Below are 22121 nucleotides of genomic sequence, written 5' to 3'. Positions count from 1 at the left end.
AGAATGGCCGTGATCTCGATCGAAAATGCACATCGCGATCCCTAATGTACCAACAATCCAAAAACCTGCCATGATCAAATTAAGTAACTAGCGCTGTGGCGTCAATGGCCGAAAAAAAAAAGCCATTCTGCGCGCTGAATGGCTCGGCCTTTGGAGTTTCTCAAAACCCGAACACGAGCGCCACATCTCTTTGTTCTTTCATTGCTTCAAGTGAGGAGAAAGCAGGAGACAAGATGCACCGCAACAACGCGCGCACCCAGTGACTGAATGCGCAGTGCGAATGCATCAGCCTTTGCCTGTCTGTCTTGTCTGGCCATAATATCCAATAATACCAATACCACTACGTCAAGAATAACATTGTGACCCAGTTCGGATATCCTATTGTATAAGCAGGAATGCAATTTGTTTCGCAGAGCGCATCCCGGCCCCCAGAAGCGAACATGGATGCTCCTCCCCCCGCGGCGGCGCAAGGTCCACTGGGCCCCAAGGCCCAATTGACCTGTGAAATGTGCAAGCGACGCAAGATTAAATGCGATAAGCTGCGTCCCTGCACGGCCTGTCGGAATGCAGGTACGATTTGTGTTCCTGTCGAGCGTGCGCGTCTCCCGCGAGGTCGGTCAGGGGGAAGGAAGAAGAAGAATATTGCTGCTGCAAATTCCAATGCCGAAGCCAGTGCCAGTGCGAATGTAAACCATGGACAGAGCGATGTGAATGGGAATGGCAATGGTGCCGACGATCTAAAAGAACGTGTGTCGATGCTGGAGCATACCGTTCAAGGCTTGGTGCATAGCGGGCAGGCGTCTTATGGTTCGGCTGAGGATGGAGGCATGTCGGTTCTTCCGGGGTTTTCGCTATGGGATGTTGGCATCGGGCTTGCCGAGAATCGCCTTCTCAATGAGAATAGCCAGCAGGTGAGTTGCCTTGACCCAATAATACTCCATACATCTCCGCTAACCTCTCGCAGACGGACAATCATGTGGATTCTTGGTTGAGCGGGATCTCTCCCATTCCCGAGCCAGAGGACTGGGACAAAGAGCTGCACCACCGTAGACAACTCATGTCGATATATATGGAGCGAGTGGACTCCTTCCTCCCTATCTTTCACTGCGCATCTCTTGGCGACTATCTCATTAGCAGAAAGCCATATCTTGATTATAATGTCGACCACCCGGCACCTGCAGCACTGGCTTGGGCTGTGCGCTACCTCGCTATCAGCAGTATCAGCGATGAACAGTGCTTCCAGATGTTCGAGGTGGGAAGACAATCCCTCCTTGCGAGATATCAGAAAACCACGCAGTCTGCACTGGAAAAGGCGGATTATATTAGCACGGATGATTTAACGACTTTGCAGGCGTTTGTGCTGTTTTTGGTATGATTTCCTTGGTTTTGCTGTATGAATCAGTGTCTCACGGGCTTGTAGTTAGCTATCCGCGCTCATGATCAGGGTCGACGAGCCTGGACGATGCTAAGTCTCGCGCTACGCATTGCCCAGTCTCTTTCCCTCCACGAGTCGGAACCCCCATTCCCGGTGAAACCGTTGGAGCGCGAGATGCGCCATCGCCTGTGGCATGTCATTGGCATCCTAGACATCCAAGCTGCTTTTGACCGAGGTTCCGAGCCAATGCTGCGATCGAACTGCTCCATGTCCGAGATATCATCGCCCAGCACAGGCGATCCCGACTCTCCTTTCTCCATAACGCAACCTGACGATGCCGCCACTCAGTTCCTGCACACAGACACAAGGTTCCTCGCCATCATGGCAGAAGCCCAATGTGCCTTCCGAGCTCTTGACGTATCAGAACTAAACGCCTCCGAGGTGGCCACGCCAACCAACTTCGACACCAAATCCCGCCAACACGTAGCAACAACCTTCCGACAAAAATCCCTCGCCCTCCTCCCAGACCCCCAATCAGAGCTCATCACAACAAATCTCGACTGGTGCCTGCGAAAACTAGTTAACATCGTCCACGCCTTCCTCCAACTGCTCTCCTTCCGCCCAATACGCAGCGGCAATAGAAATCCAGACTCTCCACCAGTAGCAATACCGCGCGGCTCAGGCCTGCTCCTCCTAACGGTCAAATTCCTGCAAGCGCTCGATCAATTCCGACACGACGAGCGCAGCGAGCCGTTCCGGTGGTTTATTCGACTATTCGTCCCCTGGCATGTGCTTGTTGTTGCGATTGACGAGGCGGATGCGTGTGAGGATGTGCTGTTAAGGCAGAACTGCCAGGCACTGATTGAGCGGTTTTTGGTCTCGTTTGAGGATATGTTGGCGGATGTGCATCGGGCGATGTTGCAGGGGTCTGTGGAGAGGTTGATGGCGTTTGGGTGGAATGTGCCGACTATGAATTCTTTGAGGGGCTCGTTTGGTGAGGGCCAAGATGTGTCGCCTAATTCGTGAGTTTGATGAGAAGAGGTATGCCCTTGCTCTCGTTAATATTTACCTATCTATGGATGTGACTTACTTACACGCTTGACCCAGATCCTGTAGTACATTTTCCCTTGCAATGCATAACGGAGGAGCAGAAATCAGTGGCTCCTGCCCAAAACAGCATACTCGGCCTTCCAATACCACGGCACAGACTGAAACAACAACCCCCTCAAAACCTTCCCCAACACAAACATCGGCCTCTCCGCCCTCTGACTCGACAATCCAATGCCAACGGCATTGTCCGCAAACTTCAACCCAGGAGCCAACTGCACAAACCCCTCTGCCAGATCCTCATAGGACACGGCGATATGCGCGAAAGCAGTGCTAATCACGCTTCCGGATGCTGCTTCTTTAAAGAGAACGGAGACGAGCGAGGGAGTAGCACAGAGCATCCGCTGCCGCTTTGATTAGGTCATCCTAGGGCCGCGCGAAGGCATGCCGGATCATCCAGTTTAGCAGCGTGGGACGGGTCGCTGCGAAGTGCGGGTTCCATGTCCCTGATGAGAGGAGCAGGAGGTGGGTGTTCTTTTTGGCTCTGATGATGAGGTTTTGAGCGACGATAACGCTGTTAGGATTGCTCGCGCTGTCTTGTAGCACGGTGACTCCAGGGATGTTCTCGTTTTCGCCGAGGATGCAGACGATCGTGTCTACCTGGACCAGACAATCGCGGATTAAAATCTTGTCGTTGAGACTGCCGTGGAAGATGGCCAGGTGTGGGTAGGAAGAGATGGATGGGAAGAGGGATTCAAGCTTTGTCCTGGAGCGAACGTAGACGTGGTTATCTATTTCTGCAGCGATTGGCTCCTGAAGTAGCTTGTGCAGGATTCGGCGGCCTGTACACCCCGTGGCGCCCAATAGGGCCAGGCGTCTTCGTTGAACTTTGCTCTCGGGTATGGGCTCCTTTATGGGTAGTATGGGAGGTGTCCGGAAATGAGGAACGTGATTGAAGATCCCAGGATATAAAGAATTCTTATTGTGTTGTGCTATTCCATATTTGCAATATAAGCCGACAAACACCGACAAGAGCCGATAGCTTCGCATGTCTAATTACAATTGTAATTCAGAATACGGAGAAGATAGTCTCTTGGGTAGCGAATTCTGGTCATCTCCAAATATTATAATTAAAAGAGTATATCATCGACTTTAAAAAGAGTAAGACATACATGTATACACGAAGTGCTGAGTGTTGCAGGCAACTCTTGCCACAAGTATCTATTGACGCAGGTTGATACATGTGTTATTAACATCCTATTAGGGTGAGTTAGTGCTCCTATTTTGATATAGTCGTCCATAAGAGTTCCATTTCCGCTGGATGATCGAACTATCAGATGCCAAGTTTAGTATGCCGGTTTTTGTCGGGTTTTGGCAACTTGCTTTTTTATATGCACTGCATGCACTCCGTAATGCAGTGTAACTTGAAATGTGAAATGCCCCTCTTCTATTTTCTTCTTTCTCCCCCACACTCTCGCCCTACCTCTTTTCGTCAATCGGTCAAAGAGGCTCGCATTCGAGATCATCCATCCCATAGTGCCGGAATCAACAATATCACAACCATGTCGAGTAACGAAAAAGCGGCAGCTTCGGCTGTACGCCTGCCACTGAGTACCGACTAAGGGCGCTGCGCCCTGGCCCGGTGCTTCAGGACGGCAAAAGCAATGAACGAGCAGAGACCCTGCGTCGGCTCCTTGAGAAGGGCCACGCCGCCGTGGGGCACTACTGCGCGAACCCAAGTTGATCCTTCATAGCCACCTACCTCATGCATGTTCCCATCCATTTCTGAGACATGACTATATTTTCCTGACAATTGCAGCTTCTAGGGTCGGCTTATTTTCTTGGTGCTGGCGTTGAACAGTTGGAAGAACTTTATAAGCATGAAATTTCAGACGCTAGTACCAATTGATGGGACTTTTGTCAGGGGCGCTGTCATCACAAGGGAGAACTGGAGGAAATTTCTAGGCTGGAAACCGTGCGTTTTCTAACTGATCTTCGTCGGCTCTCTCATGATAGTACGGTCATACTGTCGCTTATGTGGATTTCTTTGATCAGGAGGTTGAGCGCAATGATCGGGATTGGGAGAATGTGCTTCGAGATTATCTCTTCTCCGGACCAGAGTCTCTTATCAATGGCTTCATTGGCGGTCGTAAGCCAGAGATCCCTATCGAACCAGAGCGAGAAACTGGCAAGTCGAGACAGTTGGTCATCCTTTCATCCACCTCTCCTATGCCTGGGAATTGCAGTCGCCCACGGTGGCCACAGAAGCCTTGTCCTTGGGATGTACCGAGTACATCGAGCTGCATGGTCTTCTAGACCAATATCCCCCTGATAACTCGACATATAAATACACCAGTTTAGCAGATATCATTAAGCGCGTGCACGACGACAACCGCTTCAACGACCTATTCACAGACCCCAGCATCACCAACATGGGACCCTTGCTGCAAACCCGCTTCGAAGCGCTTCTGGAGCACTGGAACGCATGGCAAGTGACAGATCCTCTTCATCAACTAGAGCAATGCTGCGACGCATCCGTCCTGCTGGGTATTGGGGCCGGCGACCGAGAGCGCAAATTCGACTTCTTCCTGATACACACGATGAAGGTGGCGCACGGTCTCCGCATCCTGTGGCATTTATTCCCCGAAGATCAGCGGTCGTGTATATTGAGGCAATGCGCGCTGTTTGTTATCATGATATACATTTGTCAGCTTAGGCCTGCGTTCGGCGTTGGCATGATTGATTCAATCCAGACGGTCAAGCTGGATGATCATTGTTGGGAAGCAGTGATAGACCGGACCCTGAAGCACAGGTGGTTCAAGGACTCGCATTTCTTCAAGATTGTCCGTGCGCCAAAGGCGTTTGAAGACTTATGGGAAGAAAGGTGACTTCTATTTCAAGGCAGCTGTTAAGTTTCTTACTGAGTTCGATGCTTGGGAGGGATTCGGATTTGGTATTGAGGGCTTCGTACCGAGTCGCGATGGATATAGGCCTGAGTAACACCGCGGACTATGCCTCTGTATGGTAAAGTAGTGTCTTGTGCGCTGATAATCTGCCGCAGAGCGCGTGACAGGTCATATCACAACCAGGGTTGTTTCTCTGGACTGATCCGTAGAGCCGAAAATCACCGGTTTCAGTTTAACCAACAATCAACAAGTGTAACAAGTAAATGGTTACCTACAGAACAAGGACGTTCAGAAAGGGTGTGGATAGGTGGTGGGTGGTTATTGTCTGCATCCGGTAATACACGTGACTGTATACCACTCCCTTCCTTCGACGATACGAACCTCCACCACGAGGTTACCAGCTGACGTCTTCTCCTTCAATGATCCTTTGTCATCCCTGAAGAAAAAGTGCGGACTTCCGTTTGCAGCGCGTCCCACCAAACACGAATCTACAGAATGGCACATTCCAGGAATCACCCGACAGGGTGGGCTCCTGCTGTACTAAGCACCTCCTGTCAAGGGTGACATTGAGCCCCAGTCTAGTATACTACCATGTCCTTGCAAGTGGACTTACACGTACCCTTCCCCCCAGAAGACCCCTCCCCAGCCTGGTCGTCACTACCAAATAAGACAATTCCTAGCGGCAGGTGCGGTTCAATTGGCAATGGCACTGCTCCTTCCCTGATTGCGTGGAAATCTGACGGATGGGGAAGGCGCGTGCCTGTCAACATTCCTCGGACCTCGCGCCCGCCGTGATCTGAGATTTAATTCAACCTTACTCCACGATCGCTGCGTGGAACTGATCCAAGCTGCCATCGCCTTACTCCACGACAAGTGCTCCCTTCCTTTACCCAAGAGGAGGTAGTGCTCCTTTCCTCCACCGAGGCTTGGGACTCCATTGTTACATTCGTTATATATCCGTTGCTGCTTTTGTCCTGCTTTCAGCTTGGCTTACGTGCTTACCCCGGACGTGTGTTTCCAATCGGTCAGCCAGGCGAGCGTGTTGCTTCTCCGGAGTTTCGAAAACAGGCCGCATTTGGACGGACGGAACCCTGGTACTGCAGGTCTGCTTTGTCTAGATTCGACCGGCTGTCATCGTCGTTGTCCAGCGATTTTCCATTTAAGTCAGCGGATTCCTCGTTCGTTCGGTCTCACGATCATTCTCAATTCCGGTCGTTTTACACGTGCTTGGATCATTCGCCATGTTTGCCAAACTCTCGCGTAAGGCTCTCCTTACACTGTCTGCTCTAGCAGCAGTGACAGGTGCTATTCCTGTGGGTGTGCTGTAAGTTGCTCGTACGCTCTGGTTATTCCGTGGTTACTAACCCCCTGTCTTAGGGACGAGATTCATGCCCCCTCGGTTAACTACGACGCCGACAAGATTCGCGGCGTGAACATTGGCGGTTGGCTCGTGCTGGAACCATGGATTACCCCGTCTATCTTTGATGAAGTTGGAGACGCAGCCGTTGACGAGTGGACACTCACAAAGGTTCTGGGCAAGGAGGGTGCTAGGAACAGACTGTTGAAACACTGGGAGAGCTTCATCAGCCAGGCAGACTTTGATGAGATTGCCGCAGCTGGATTGACACACGTCAGGATTCCTGTTGGCTACTGGGCTGTCATCCCGCTCATCGATGAGCCCTATGTCAATGGTCAGCTGGACTTCCTTGACCAGGCGATTTTCTGGGCTCAGTCCGCTGGTCTCGAGGTGATAGTTGATCTTCATGGAGGTATGTTGACTTTCTTTCAGGCGCAATTGAATTGTGGCTGACGATATGCGATTAGCCCCGGGCTCTCAAAACGGATTCGACAACAGCGGCCGTAGAGGCCCTATCGAATGGCAACAAGGGGATACTGTTGAACGGACAACCGCCGCAATCCAGGCATTGATTGATCGATACAGTGAATATCCCAATGTCGTGTTCGAGGCTCTCAATGAGCCCAGCATCCCCGGTGGTGTGGACAGGGGCCTCTTGAGCCAGTACTACGGCGACTTCGAGCAGAGAGTTCATAAAGCGACGCCGGATGCTCCTTTGGTCTTGCACGATGGGTTCAACCCGGTGGACAGCTGGAACGGCTTCCTATCCGAGAATAACGTGGTCATCGATAACCATCACTATGAAGTTTTCGACAACTCGCTTCTGACACAGGACGTCAACACGCATGTCTCAAACGTCTGTGCGCATAGCTCTGGACAGCTCCAGAAGTCTGACAAGTGGGCTATCGTGGGTGAATGGACCGGTGCCATGACCGACTGCGCGAAATACCTCAATGGCAAGGGAGTCGGCGCTCGCTACGACGGTACCATGTCTGCTGACTTCAGCGCCGGTTCATGCGATGGCAAGTCTGTTGGCAATGTGGCCGACCTTTCCGACGAGGATAAGGTGAACACTCGTCGCTTCATTGAAGGCCAGCTGGATGCTTGGGAACAGAAGAGTGGCTGGGTGTTCTGGACGTGGAAGACCGAGGGTGCTCCTGAATGGGACATGAGGCAGTTGCTTGCCGAGGGTGTGTTCCCTCAACCTCTGGATGACCGAAAGTTCCCCGGTCAGTGCGGCTAAGCGGGGTGATGATAGATTTCAATTTTTTTTTCCATTCTTTCCATATCTCCGGTCTTTCTTTCGATGTTCCTTTCACGGCACCATGTGCCTATTATTACTTATTACTAGTGCCTTTTATATTCCCCGGAGCTTGATATTGGGTATTACTTTGTTTTAATCGTGATAGACGATAGATATACAGTCGAATTCATTATTTTTCATTATTTCATATCTATAGGGTATGTGTAATATGTAACTGATATCACTCATAACTTAGTAAATGCAGCAATCGAGTATCTCATCACATGCACCTGATGAAGCCCAAGCGTCGGCGAAATCAAAACAGCCCCAAGGCTCCAAAGGCCGCAACAACTTCACGATCAACATTCACCAGCCATTCCTCCTGAAACCGCTGCTCCCCACCACAAGCAACAATCAACGCATGCAGCTTTTGGCGGACAAAGTCCCTAATATTAATAGTATGAATAACATCCGAACTGTCCCATTGCCGTCTCCGCTCAATTTCCGGCGGCTCATTCTCAACATAAGTCCCGGGCTGCGGCTGATTCCAGAAAATCAAATAATCACCCGGCAAGCTAGGATCCTCCTCCGAGCCCTCCGCCAGCTCAGTGACGATATCCGTCCACACACTTAGGTACGATTGCAGGTGGTTCAGGATATAATGCGGCGGTTGGGCATCTGGGCCGTCTAGAGCGAGGAGTTGAGTGAGAGCCAGCGCGTGGAGTTTTTTCTGGTTCACGGAGCCGATGTTGTCGTAGTGCGAGAACCATTCTGTCAATATCCAGGTGAGCGTTGTTTCCTCGGAGGTTCCTGTTGTAGCTGCGGCCGCGGAGGCGAAGATCTTGGGGTTTGCGAGGGCCAGGCGTGCGAGGACGGAGAGGTAGTCTGTTTCAACCATGCCGTAGACTTGTGTTTGCTTGCGGTGGGGGCCGGTGGTTTGGCTTGCTTCGTAGGCGGAGTGTAGGCCTTGGAGGAGCCCCTCGAGGAAAGAGCTGTCGAGTAAGGAGCGCGCGATGACTTGGTATGTTGTTTCGCTGCTGGCGGGGTCGACGGTTTTCGCGCCGCGGATGAGGAGCTCTACGAGGCGGGGGACGGAGCCGAGGCGTTGCTTGGTGGTTGATTTGAGAAGGGATTCTAGGGAGGTGAGGAGGGGGAGGCGGGTGCGGTCGCTGAGGGCTTCTTGGGGGGCGAGCAGGATGTAGGATTCGGCGATTTGGAGGGCCATGGGGAAGCTGTCTGTTGCGTCTTCGAAGATTTGGAAGAGGGCGGGGAGGAGGGAGAGGAGCTCGGGGGATGCAGGGGCGGGGGTTTGGACCATGATTGAGGCCCAGAGTTCCAGGGCTTCTTCGAGGAGGTAGATTTGGGTTTCCTTGGCTCGTTAGTCTTGGTTTTCTTCACGGGTATAGAAGATACTTACAGAGCCTGGCTCGACTGAGCTGCGGATCAGAGGCAGGATAAGCGGGTGGTATTTGGCTGAGTCCTCCTTCAGCGAATCTATCAAAGATGAGAGTAGCGTAAGGATGGCCTGCTTCATCAGGTGTTCCTCTCCTGATTGTTCCCATAAAGGAGGCAGAAGTGCTAGAATCTGGTCCGAGAAGGGTGTGATCTGCAAAAGATTAGCATTATTGCACCAAGAGATATCCGAAGAGGGACACTTACATTATCCTCCATCTTGACTACTATAGCGCGAACCGTGTCCAGAAGCGCCATCCTGGTTTCGGGAAGCTCAACCTCTTGGATGAGAGCCATGAGGTCCGAAAGTATGGACGGTGCGTATGGTATGAACCCAGCGGGGGAAAACTCGTATGGGTCAAGGACACTTCGAAGTTGCCGGCCAGCGGAGACTCGTACGACAATATCGTTCAATGGGTCCTGTCTGCTAAGCAGGTATTGGAAGATCTGGTATATGGCGTTCCTGTTCAGTTCGTCCGGCTTCACGGGGACCCATTGGCCGAGTAAAATGGCAATCCTTCTCCGGAGAAGATTGTATCCCTGTTCCTGAATCTGTACTTCGGGTACAAGTGACGATTCCAAAAAGGCATTGAAATCCAGATGTCGGTCTAAACATGCTGCAGCCAATCCGATAGCCGAGTACAATGAGTCTTTCAGCAGAATATCACGATTCTCAGGGCTGGAAAAATTATAGAACACGCTCAGTAAACGAGGAATAAGCAGTTCTCTGAAATGAATGACGAGATCAAGGAAGAGTTTCTCGGAGCAGGAACGGATAGAAAATTCCCAAGCCTCAGCGATTTCGGCCTCTCTTTTCTCCCATTCTTCAGGCTCCTCTTCCCACTCTTGAAAGTCACCCTTCCTGAACCTGAAGAACTGGGTAACCAGGAGCTCCATGACGTTGACCACGAAGTCTGGCATGAAGAGCTGGACCTTAATAAGATCAACTGCCTGTTTCTTCTCTTCTTTATCTTGCGGTGTTTGGTACTTGAATGTCTGAACAGGGTTAAAAGCCATCTTCGCACAAGCTCTGATCAAGAGAAGTGCTCTGAGCCCGGTCCTTTCCATCAACGATTTCCCTTCAGCTTCAAGCTTCTCGTAGTCCTCCCCAAGCTTGACGACCAATGTCCAATAAGATTGCACAAGGACGATGCTATCTGGCAGCAAGGAGAAAGAAGCGGGATGGGTCTTGGCCATTTCAACGTGTAGTTTCGATAACTGTAGTAAATGTTTCTCGATCGCCCTGTGGAGCTGTTCAGGTAGTGTAGTGTGTCCCTGCACAAACGAGAGGAATCGGCTGAAATGGGAATGAGTGAGGCGCCAGAAGTCCTGGACCTCTTTATCGCGACTCGGATGTTCAAATCCAGCAATAATGAGCCGTCGAAGAACCTTCATAGAAACTAGACTTTGTTCAATTGTTTTCAGCAATGCCGCCTCATCAACACCTCCCTGCTCCAAAAAGGAACCCCACTCGTTCACCTTGTCCACGTATATGCTTCCCAGAAGATGGAATATCTCCGGAGAGGCCGACTGGAGGTGGGCGCGTGTTCTCTGCAAGCGTGCCGTAGACAGCTCCTTTATGATTTGTAAGAGGATGGTGAGGGTTCGCGGTAATTGCAATGGATTCGCGCCGGGCTGCGTAGAGGATCGAAGGAAAGCGATGATCGAAGACATGCCATCAGGCCTTTCAGAGTGTTAGCAAGCACCGGTTTAAGCATTTCTTACATATATTTTGCGTACCATTCTTGCGGGAATTCATAGCGAAAAACTTTCGCAAGCATCAATGCGTTATGAAGGGCAAGAACCGGGACGGGTTCAACGACGCCAGCTTGCAAAGCTCTAGTCTTGATGTGGTCTTTTTCTTCCTTTTTGATAGCACTTTTCCGGCGTTAGTCTTGAGACATATCGCATTATAGGTGTTTTGACGGTGCAAGCGTACTTGGTTGCGGTTTTGCGCCAGTATTTGTCGATTCCATTTTTCAATTGGATGATCGCGAGGTACCGGACTTCGAACGGGACAGAATAATCTAGGAAGATATCCTGAATAAGTTAGCAAGGCTTCTGGACGCCAAAAAAAAAAAAAACATTAATCCAACATAGGACCGGGCAACAAAAAAAAGAAGTACCTGAACGAACGAGTAGTAGTTTGCTTGTTTCTCCCAGTTCTGCAGCTGCTGGGCACCGGTCTGCACTTGCTGCTGCGTCGAACTAGCAGCCAACATGAGCGCATTGAGAACATTCTGCAAATCCAGGGGATTTGCCTCCCCAGATAGCTCAAATGCCATGATGAAGGCGCTCGGTGTTAGACTTGGGCGTCGAAGCTGCCGGGGATACTATTGAATCAATTCCAAGCAAGATCAGGACGCGTCGACGAGTTCAAAGTCCATGAGATATCCAAATTCGTTTTCGCAACCAATCGCAGCAAGCAAGATAGACTGCTGAGCTTCTGAATCAGCTGCTATCGGACTCTGTGTTATCGTTTTCTCAGCAAAGACTCCCCGCCTACCCCGTCGGAAGATCTCATTATTCCTTCTCCGAAGTACCCTAGGATCGAACCCTATCTAACTCCTCGATATGGAAGGCGGTGTGCATAGGGCTCTGCGCCGGATTGTAGATAGTGATGAAGTCATTGTTCTATGGCTGAAACCAGACCTTGGAAGAATAACCAGCTGTGCCATGGCGTACAAGTGGACCAGATCTGGAGTTTCTGCCCACTACGAACAGTGTCCAGATCATGACTCTGCTTTTCCGTGGACCCTTTCTGGGGCGCCAAACCTCCCAGATGGTGGGTAATTGACATCGCCATGATGTAGAATGATGCAACAACTCCCAGTGTCCCTGATGATGGGAAATGGCTCTGGCGAGCACCCATGGATATATTTAGCCTCTCAACAATGAACTACTCTCTCCTCTTCTTCACATTCAACTCATCTTCTCAACATCTTTCCTAACGACATCCCCGAATCTACACAAAAATGGTGGAATCTGATGCATTACGCATGGCTGCTCGCGCTGAGCAGGACCTCAACAGCTACCCGGCCAAGCAGGGTCTTGGGCCCAAGAGTGACTCGAGTATGTGTTCACGTACCTTCTTTCCTTCCTGAGGTGATACTAACCGCAACAGCCCTCGAGTCCGGCGTGAACGAGTTCGTCGACAAGAAGTTCCCTCAAGAAACAGGTGTCCGCACCGGTAGAGAGGCAGGCCCTACCGGCAGTGACAAGAAACCCATCCCTGAAGACGAAGGAGGCAGCCGTGATGACCGGGGCAGGTGAGTTACCCCCATACTACGCTCTATCTTATACAGGAAGCACAACATGCTAATGCCATCCGATCGTTGCAGATTGGCACCGGCTGGCGAATTCCAGGGTAAGGGAGGTCCCGAGGATAAGGCAAGGATCCAAGGGGAGCGTCGTCCTGGTGATCAAGACACGCTTAACCTGCAAGACTTGAAGCGCGAGGGTATCGCCAAATAGACATTATCCTACGATTATATGATAATAAGTGATGATGTTTAATGACTATATCTTGAGTACCATCTACATCGTATTGCGATATCAATCACCATCAATACCCCTTCTCAAGGCGAGGGTCTCGGTATCAATGCCTCTCGGGGCGAATGTGCCCTGGTTGAAGCCAGGTATCAGTACATCGGTCTTTGTATATCTCGCAACTATAATTGTATGGGCATATAGCCATAAGTACACAAACAGAATGCCTGCTCCTCTTGCAGCTATGCGGAATATTCTAGATAGTGTCTCCTTTATGCAATGTCCTAGAATATGGCCATGTCGCCCTCCTGTATTCTAGTTCTTATTATCATCTCAATCTATCATCATTTTCTCCATCCATCTAACATTTAGCCTCTGGCGTCATTTTTTTGTATTCTCCATCTTCCACGAATTGGTGGTTTAATTGTTAGCGCATTGCTATCACGACTGCCTTTGTTCTCGTTCATGTTCCACGCATGGGACGAAACAGCGCGGATATATATTTCAGGGCCTGCGCATGTTTTCAAATCTCGTTCGAGACCCAGCTGCCACAAAGCACCATGCGCAGCATCGAGAGTCAAAAATACAAAAATGAGAATGAAGTGGGAGATTGAAATAAGAAAGAAAGATAGATCCAAAGGAGGCATGTAGAAAGGTAAAAATAGATAAAAAGCAAAAAGAAATCTCCCCGACTGGGAATCGAACCCAGGTCTCCCGCGCTTGCAGTTGTTAAGCTGACAAGCGGAAATCATGACCACTAGACCATCGAGGATTTATTACTGATGAGAGTTCAACTTTATGGTTTCTATGACAAAAAAAATTGTACCCCTCGTTGCACGGAATAGCAGTGCATTGGATTCTATACAACACTGGTCGGACATCGAACAATACTTGTACTAATTTATTTAGTATCATTTTGATCGACCAGACAATTAATATAATAATGTACATTGGGAGGATAGTCAACAAGAGTAAAACAGGATGATTTCACGCTGGAAAAAACCAAAACGGTCCAACAGGGTATCGTTTCCAAAAACTGCAGAAAAGGGACCAAAAAATAAAACCAACCTTATTATATACAAGGCAAGGGGGTCCAAAAGAGTCGTCATGTCTATGCACTCCCATAACTACGGCCACTCAACTCAACAAACTCCTGTTCCTTCTGGCAGCTGGTACAGTATCGACCATACCACTGCTCAACGTCGTCTGTCAATTCGGCAAACACGGTGTCCACTTGCACCTTGGCCTCTTCATTCTCATTGTCTTTGCCAAGGAGAACCTCGACCTGGTGACAGCGTCGGATTTCCTGCCGGAGCCAACGCTCCCATTCGCTCTGGATGACTTCTCGTTCGATACTGTTCACCACGCGAAGAGCCACTAGGAGATTGTGCCGGTACGTGGCGAGACGTTCACGCGATTGCTGAATTCGTTTTGTTGCACTCTTGGTCACGGCGTCTCTGGGGCCTGTTGCTCCGAGGGAGAGCGGAGTCGCTTGGTCGCGCATCATTTGCTCGTGAAATGTAAAGAAGCAATCGCTGACATTTTCAGGGCTTTGTCCGATTGTAGAGTTGGCAATTGCTTCATCAATGTCTTTCAAATAGACCGCTTTGCTCATGACATTGTCCGGGTGAACCCCAAGACGCGCCATGAAGTTTCCTGCATTCCTCTCATGCCACCACTCATATGCAACTTGTGACGAATAGAGAGTATTAAAGAATACACTCGACAGCAACAGGAACAATATAACCTTGTTCGCATTCACAGTCTTCCACGTCCAGCGCAAAAAGGCGAATATCGACATGAACACTGACGAAATCGCGGTCTCCCCAAAGGAAGTGAACATCTCAAACAAAAGTTGAACCAGACTCCTTTGCTTTCGGGGCTTGCGAGGTTCCAAGGCCATGTTGGATCCATTTGGTGGCAATTCAGACGCCTGGTTCTGACGACCCACATGACCGAATACCGAAATGGCCTTCTTCGTGCGACCATGGGCGCCAAGTTTTCGCACTTGCTCGTTGACAAGATCAACGAGATCCAAGGCATCTTGCTCGAGATCGCCAATCGCTTGGTTATTGATGATACCTGGGACTATTAGCAACGATTCAGTCCCGAGTAAACACTAAACAAGGGCTCACCTTGCAAGCCGTAAGGAGTCCACAGCCACTCGACCTTGGTGTAGACAGCAAGTTTGCTCTTTGATTTAGAGATGAAGGTAATCACGACTTTGCTGACCAACCTAAACGAGCGTTTGAATGGCAGATGCCAGGGAGTTCGCTTATCAGTGACGACGTAACACAGATGGTCATTGAGCACATCGATAATTTGATAATCAGAGATTTCTATTCCTTCGGTCCGTCCTATCAAACAAGACGGTTAGCTGAAATGACCCCGAACGATTCAAGAGAAGATTTACCAATTAGGTCTGCCGTTTCTATTTGGAAGGTCAATTGCCGTCGTAGATGACGCGAATCATTGCTAACCCACGGCCCTTGTTTGATATCTTCAACCCTAGTTAGCCAAGTCCCGTATCTCACTCATGTTATTACAGCTTACCTCGAGCCTGCCTTTCATGTAAAAGCAGCTGCCAAACGCCGCTATTGTCACCAAAGAGGATATGAAACAACGCTTTAGCGCTGATGTCAAAGGTCCTCTCGGCCGCAAGCGTAAGGTTGCCTTGGGGCACGTAGTTCACCGGTTGGGTCGGTAATCTGACCTTCGCCACATCCCTACCGTTGCCAGCCTTTGGCGGGTTTATGTCCAGATCTTTTTCAATATATATTGGCGCTCGGAGTTCCTGTTTGGGTTTATGATCGATGGATCCATCGATGGCCCTGTCTGCACCAGTCATATCCTCCCAACTATCTGAGCTAGGGTCCCGTGCTGGTCCGTCAGACTCCATCTTCGTCAAAGTCTTGAGAATATCTTCCAATCCCAACGGCTCGACGGCTATCGAATCCTGAATCAAGAAATTGAGCCGCCTTTGAAGAAGTTTAAGCGGTTCCAGGAACGTCTTGACAGTGCCCCGACCAGGCGTGTCAGTCCCTATGGGAGGGACAAAATGAAGGAACAAGAAGTCGCAATCTCTTCCAGGAGCAGCAGTCACCTCTTTAATCGTATCCAAAGCAATGCTGGTAGTCAACACCAATCCGAAATAGTTGCTGTAGAAGTATATATTCTGATTTGTCACGTAGGCCCTTCCAGGGAATTCCTGCTGGTCATTGGGGCTCCATGTGGCTCTGAAAACCATAACCAAAGGCTCTTCTCGCTTAACATTAGGGAAGAACAACCGGAACTGAGCATCCTGGATCCTTAGCTGTAGAGGGTAGTAACTGGGGTGTTCAAACGCAGCGACCGGCTTTACAACAGTCGGTGAACTCCCATCAAGACTTAGAGTCTGCCTATGTCCGGGCCCATGTTTCGGCTTTGTAGATATTGGGGTATCCGCATCTGCGCCAGTATGCTTGGAAGAATCGCTCATAGCAGTAGACGGTGGCTGTATCTCCGGGCTAGATCCCGTACCATTCGGTTGACCTAGTCGTTCGTGTTCAAATCTGTTCACGAAGCCCCAGTTGGAACTGCCCCACAAATTCGCCATCAACCCACTAGGCATTCCTCCAGTGCTATCTGCTTGCCCTAGGCCAATTCCTCTTTCGTTGCTCACAATCACCGCAGCCTTGCTCATGCTTGTAGGAGCAGGCGGGTTTGCCAGTGTGAAAGGCGCAAGAGTTGTGTAAGGTGCGTTGCGATTAGACAGACTGCGATTGGTCAGGCTACGGCCCCTAGTCGAATCGCTATCTGGTACACCAATTGGCATAGAGGGAATAGCATTATGACTGGCAGTGATAAGGCTTGCTATGCCGCCTCCAACAGAGGGAAGAGGGCTAGCCGACTGCGCAGCGTTGTTTGACTTGCGATGAAGATCCAATTTCTGGATAAGCCGGGATGCATGCTCTCGTCCCGAATTCTCCGAATCAGGACCGGTAGACCGCCTGCTCCCAATTTCAGTGCTGGCTCTGAAGGCGAATGGTTCCCGTTCAGGCAGGGAAAGGATCCCACGATCAGACGAGCCTTGTTCATCGCCGCTGGGAGTGAGCGATTCAGATGGGTCTGCAGAAAACTCGGGGGCAGGGGGCTGCGAGATTGAAAACGCTGGATCTTGGACTGTCATCTTGCCCGAGACCGAAAGGTCGGTGCTTGCTGGGTTCTCCAAGGCCTTCCGTTTAGCAGCCTCAAAAGAAGAGATCCATTCCAAAAGCTCCTTCTGTGTCTCTGCCTGCAACATGATGCTGTTGCTCTTGGTCTTAACCTCGAAACAGAATCTTCGCTCCTCCTGAAAAGCCGGTCGAACGTTGCAAAGCAGGACGCCTATTCTTTCGCTCTCCTCTACGCCACCAGTCCGGGAACCTTGCACCAAACAACCGAAGATCCCATTCTTCAAGAAGACCCAGCGCTTTATCCAAGTCGTCCGGGTAGGTTTCCCTGTAAGTGTCCGGAGATTGACCCACCCCTGCTTTTCCGGTTTAGCTTCAGCGGTCATATTCTCTCCAGACAAAGGACGGGAGCCAAGATATGGAACCGTCGATATGGAGTAGTCTTCCAGCTCGCGAGATGGCCTAAATGCAGTCTCTGCAGTTTCCTCGATCTTGTCTCTAGCAGACAGTAGCTCCCGGCGAGACAGTTTCTCGCTTCCTTCCATTTCGTGTATCCAGCCCTTTATGCGATCCATCTCCTGACCCCATTTCCCAAAGTTTGCGCCGTTGTTGTTGTGCATGGTTTTGAACTCCCGCCATTGGTCGAATGAAACCCGAACCAGTAGTCTGTCGAGGGCGTTTCGCACTTGCGGAGCTCGTACGGAAAAGTCCAATGACGCCTTCAGATACGCTTTGCGGGCCTCGTGGAGTTGGAATGCATCTTCGCGTATGGCTGACGGCTCCTTCGACTTATTATGCGACGAATATCTGGAGTGGAGATAATCATATTGTTTCTGCGTCTGCTCGAGGATTCGGCGAGATTCCTTGAAACTTCTCAAGTCGTCCTGGATAAACCCCCTGATCGGCTCTGCAACAAACGTCTCTAGCTTCCTAGTACTGCTGACCAACCCATTCCAAAGATCTCTGGAGCCGTCACCACTCCTCCTCATCGACAGCAGAGTATAGTCATGGTCGAGGACAGCTTCGGACACGGCAACGGGATTTGTAGAATAGGAGAGAAAGCTCCCCACGGTACTCTCAAGGGCCGCAAGCTCAGAAGTGAGCTTCGAGGCGGATTTTGCGTAGCCATCAAGCCATCGTTCGAGGAACTCGATCTGGTCAGAAAAGTGCAAGGTAGTCGCTCGGAAGGTCGGGGAGTCGAGAGCAGCCTCCTTGAGCCCAACGGGACTAATAATCATTATTAGCGAGAACTTTTAAAAAATTTCTAGAAAAAAGGCCAAATGTTGTTCTTTCCCCTGAACTTACACCACGCTGACCAGCTTCCCGATTTGGGGCAATGGAACTTGCGGCTGGGTCGACATCTAGTGTATGCCTGCGGCCATACACTTGATGCGAATAGGGAAGATTGACGGTGAAAATGAATAAGCGAGTCGCCAATGGGATACACAATAGAATACTTGAATAGAATACAACAAAGCAATGTCCAAAAGGGGAGTTAGGGGCTGGCAGCTGTCATGGCTTAGGGAGCTTGGATCCTCCGCCGGCGCTTCTGGGGGCAATACTGAACACGCCGCTGATCTACCGCGACGTCAGTGACTCGGTTTTGGTGCCTGGTTTATCAGGCGGTGGGCATAGGGCGGTGAGGCATCGAGATTTTTCTCTGCCAGGAACAGCACTAGCACCGTCAATTTTTTTTTTCTTCGTCTTTGGTGCAATCAACATACAATTGTCGAAGACGAAACTTTCTGTTGTTCATTACTGCAGAGTTCCGTTTCCATTAGACGAACATGGAGCCTCCATCGAAAAAGGCGCGCAAGCTGCTCGACGACGACAGCGACTCCGGCAACGAGTCTGGCGGAGTTCCCATTGGCAAGCAGTCGGATGCAGACTCCTTCAAGATCAATGAGGACTATGCGCGTCGCTTTGAACATAACAAGAAGAGAGAGGAAATGCAGAAATGTATGTGGAGCAGTTCATAATCTACGTATATCCATTGGGAAACGGGCTGACATTGGCTGTTGCAGTGGAATCAAAATTCGGAAAAACCTCTTCTCTTGGAAAGCGCCGCGATCGTGATGAAGACGATGGATCTTCAGAGGAGTCATCGGATGATGAAGATGAAGACGACGATGCAGAACTTGCTACCGAGGCACTTGATGCCGAAATCAACGCGACCCTGAACGCGATTCGATCCAAAGACCCTCGAGTGTACGATTCGAACGTCACTTTCTACTCTCAACATGACGACACCCAGCCGGACACCTCGAAGAAGCAGGAGAAGCCTATGACACTGCGCGATTATCACCGGGAGAACTATCTGAGCGGTGCGACCCTGACAGAGGACAACGATGCACCTCAACCGCCCAAGACCTACGCTCAAGAACAAGAGGAATTGAAAGATGCGGTAATCAAGGAGATGCATGCAGCAGCGGATGATAAGGATGCGTCGGCTGACGAGGAGGACGGCGATGAAGACAATTTCCTAATTCGCAAGTCTGCTCCTGAGCCTGCACCAAAGCCGGAGGTCAAGTTGGACGTTGAGAATGCGGACAAGGATCCTGAGAACTTTCTGTCGAATTTCATGTCATCGAGGGCATGGATTCCCACAAACAGGGAGCTTCACCCATTCGAGTCGGAGGATGAGGACGAGGATGAGCGCGCAGAAGCATTCGAAGAAGCGTACAACTTCCGCTTCGAGGATCCAAACAAGGCCAACGAGAGGATCACTACCCATGCCCGTGATGCTACGAACCAGCAGTCTGTTCGCAGAGAAGAAAAGAGCAGCCGCAAGAAACATAGGGAAGCAGAGCGCTTAAGAAAGGAGGAGGAGAAGAAGGAGCGCGAAACCGAGAAGAACCGCCTTCGCAAGCTCAAGGTCGACCAGCTCCAGGAGAAGGTCAACCAGATTAAAGAAGTCGCTGGTTTCCGTGCCTCCAAGTTCACAGACGAAGATTGGGCTAAGTTCCTGGACGATGCTTGGGATGATAAGAACTGGGAACAAGAGATGCAAAGGCGCTTTGGTGAAGACTACTACGCCGAAGAAGAAGGAGCCGGGAGCGACGACGAGAGTGGAGGCAAGAAGAAAAAGCCCAAGAAGCCCACATGGGATGACGATATCGACATCACAGACATTGTTCCTGACTTCGATGCGGAGAACCCGAAACCTAGCATGGAAGAATCTGACGCTGAAATGGACGACGCCGCTGATGGCGAAGGATCATCAAGCAAAAAGAGCAAAGCCCAAGAGAAGCGGGACCAAAAGCGCGATGCCCGAAAAGAACGAATGCGCATCGAAGAGGCCGCAGACCGCAACCTGGACCTGGACATCAACCTCCTCCCTGGTGCGACCAAGAAGAACGCAACCCGGTTCCGCTACCGTGAAACGTCGCCGCAGAGCTTTGGTCTTAGCGCCCGGGATATTCTGATGGCCGACGATTCTCATCTAAACAAGTTCGCCGGTTTGAAGAAGCTGGCTTCGTTCCGGGAAGAAGAGAAGAAGCAGAAAGACCGCAAGAAGTTGGGCAAGAAGGCCCGAGTGAGGCAATGGCGGAAGGATACCTTTGGTAACGAAGAGGGCCCGGAGTTTACATTTGGCGGCGAGAAAGACGCAGCCAAGGAAGGGCAAAAGGGTGGTGATGTTGATATTCGTGAAGGTGGCAGAAAGAAGAAGAGAAGAAGGACCAAGAAGAACTGATTTGTCGTGTTTTGTATATTTATACCTCTGATCGTTCATAAATTAAAGCCTGATGTACTTTTCAAACCATGAATAATCCAGCTGAATCTGTGTTATAGCTGTATTGTTCTACAAAGCGTTCCAATTTGAATTGATTACCTTGCCCTTATCTTTACGGCTGAAAACTTGGCAAACGCGCCGTTGGATGCTCTGTTATCCGTGCGCTGCTAGAATCTGGGGCAGATCTTCTGGGCAATCAGACACATCCATTGACAGCTGGCGCGTGCAATACTATACTCTGTAATAAAACACAATGACAGCACTTGCAGCGCTATTAAAAATTTTTTTTTATTCAGATTGCTTGTACAAGATAGGTGCAAGGCAAGTAAGTGTTGACCTGCTATTCATTGCGCCGAATGCGGTAATCCTGGAATTCTTCGCACATCCGGATATACCGCATACTACTCTGTACAATGCCCTCGATATCGATAGTACAATACTACAGCGCAGAGTACTCTACATTGTTCGGCCCAGGGACAATCCTTTTGATATGTAGGCGTACAGATCTGTAGTAAACTAACGCTTTTGACAAGACCTGTGGAGCGTGGCAAGCAGTAGCCTGTAACCGGACATACGGAGTATACGGAAGTGGCAACGCAAACCTTTCGCGACAGGATTACTTGGAAAAAAAAAAAGGAGAGAATAGGAAGGAGAGAAAAGGTTCGACAAATCACCACACCGAAAGATTTTGTCCAAGGGTTTCTGTACGAGTGCATGAGCGCTCTGTATGTAGGTGCATATCGCGCACCATAAGCTTTGGGCTGCTTTCGGTGTTACAGAGGAGTAGGGAGATACACCCCTTATACAAGTACTCAGGGTCCTCATAAACCGGCCATTGTGTTCTCTTAACGCGATCAATGAAGAATTGGCACAGAATTGTTCCAAAATTGATACACATCTACTGTATTCAGGACTCTTGCTGCTACAAGTAGTAAGGCGTTCTGCTGTACCCCTCCAAGCACATGGAATCGGCATCAAGATCCGAAGTCCCGTGACACGCATGACCGGAGGCTGTCGGTATGGCGAAATCCGGCATTTCCTCTTGGAGAAGGCGTTGGAGTGAGTGTATCCTGTAAGCAAAAGTCATACATGTGTGGTCAATTGAAATGAAGGAATTATCGTATCCAATGGTCATGATCGATGGTGTTCAGCGATCCAAAGTTCTTGCTACCGGACACTCGGAGGAAACAATGGGAAAGGCTGGGATAATCCCCCGGTGTGGGCGCGCAATCGGTGGGCGGGCGGAGAGGCTTTACCGGGTGACAGCCCCGTAGAACAACAAGACTGGAGTGCATTTTTTTTTTTTTTGGTTGATATGAGAGTGATGAATGAGTTTCATGAATTTTGAGTGAATCCATGTATCAAAAT

At 50.1% G+C, this 22121-nt stretch overlaps 8 protein-coding genes and 1 non-coding gene across 9 annotated transcripts; 5 read left to right on the top strand and 4 right to left on the bottom strand.

Annotated features, from left to right (window-relative positions):
* Nucleotides 1-395: 395 nt before the first annotated feature.
* Nucleotides 396-2401, top strand: ACHE_11522A (Zn(II)2Cys6 transcription factor; the record flags this gene model as incomplete). The annotated part of the gene is made up of 3 exons (XM_043276102.1): nt 396-911; nt 965-1369; nt 1421-2401. The coding sequence occupies 3 exons, from the start codon at nt 396-398 to the stop codon at nt 2399-2401; spliced, it is 1902 nt and encodes a 633-aa protein (XP_043132643.1).
* A 128-nt stretch (nt 2402-2529) lies between these two features.
* On the bottom strand, nt 2530-2823 carry ACHE_11523S (uncharacterized protein; the record flags this gene model as incomplete). Its single annotated transcript, XM_043276101.1, has 1 exon — nt 2530-2823. One exon carries the CDS (start codon nt 2821-2823, stop codon nt 2530-2532), a length of 294 nt encoding a protein of 97 aa, XP_043132642.1.
* A 2031-nt stretch (nt 2824-4854) lies between these two features.
* Nucleotides 4855-5310, top strand: ACHE_11521A (uncharacterized protein; the record flags this gene model as incomplete). The annotated part of the gene is made up of 1 exon (XM_043276100.1): nt 4855-5310. One exon carries the CDS (start codon nt 4855-4857, stop codon nt 5308-5310), a length of 456 nt encoding a protein of 151 aa, XP_043132641.1.
* Nucleotides 5311-6569: 1259 nt separating this feature from the next.
* Nucleotides 6570-7928, top strand: exg1 (glucan 1,3-beta-glucosidase; the record flags this gene model as incomplete). The annotated part of the gene is made up of 3 exons (XM_043276099.1): nt 6570-6652; nt 6706-7097; nt 7153-7928. 3 exons carry the CDS (start codon nt 6570-6572, stop codon nt 7926-7928), a joined length of 1251 nt encoding a protein of 416 aa, XP_043132640.1.
* Nucleotides 7929-8244: 316 nt separating this feature from the next.
* On the bottom strand, nt 8245-11665 carry ACHE_11519S (putative importin 11; the record flags this gene model as incomplete). Its single annotated transcript, XM_043276097.1, has 6 exons — nt 8245-9297; nt 9346-9534; nt 9588-11064; nt 11121-11258; nt 11320-11420; nt 11507-11665. 6 exons carry the CDS (start codon nt 11663-11665, stop codon nt 8245-8247), a joined length of 3117 nt encoding a protein of 1038 aa, XP_043132639.1.
* Nucleotides 11666-12355: 690 nt separating this feature from the next.
* Nucleotides 12356-12854, top strand: ACHE_11518A (uncharacterized protein; the record flags this gene model as incomplete). The annotated part of the gene is made up of 3 exons (XM_043276096.1): nt 12356-12452; nt 12505-12649; nt 12722-12854. 3 exons carry the CDS (start codon nt 12356-12358, stop codon nt 12852-12854), a joined length of 375 nt encoding a protein of 124 aa, XP_043132638.1.
* Nucleotides 12855-13553: 699 nt separating this feature from the next.
* Nucleotides 13554-13641, bottom strand: ACHE_t10027S. Its single transcript has one exon. It is a non-coding gene; the product is annotated as a tRNA-Asp (tRNA).
* A 339-nt stretch (nt 13642-13980) lies between these two features.
* SIP3 (putative transcription factor SipA3) lies at nt 13981-18381 on the bottom strand (the record flags this gene model as incomplete). Its single annotated transcript, XM_043276095.1, has 5 exons — nt 13981-14951; nt 15005-15226; nt 15283-15369; nt 15423-18247; nt 18326-18381. 5 exons carry the CDS (start codon nt 18379-18381, stop codon nt 13981-13983), a joined length of 4161 nt encoding a protein of 1386 aa, XP_043132637.1.
* A 426-nt stretch (nt 18382-18807) lies between these two features.
* KRI1 (KRI1 family protein) lies at nt 18808-20714 on the top strand (the record flags this gene model as incomplete). The annotated part of the gene is made up of 2 exons (XM_043276094.1): nt 18808-18979; nt 19045-20714. The coding sequence occupies 2 exons, from the start codon at nt 18808-18810 to the stop codon at nt 20712-20714; spliced, it is 1842 nt and encodes a 613-aa protein (XP_043132636.1).
* Between the last annotated feature and the right edge of the window lie 1407 nt (nt 20715-22121).

The sequence above is a fragment of the Aspergillus chevalieri genome, chromosome 1 (assembly GCF_016861735.1).
Source record: "Aspergillus chevalieri M1 DNA, chromosome 1, nearly complete sequence".
Taxonomy (NCBI): domain Eukaryota; kingdom Fungi; phylum Ascomycota; class Eurotiomycetes; order Eurotiales; family Aspergillaceae; genus Aspergillus; species Aspergillus chevalieri.
Note: the sequence above shows the minus strand (reverse complement) of the source record. Positions and strands in the feature narration are given on the sequence as shown.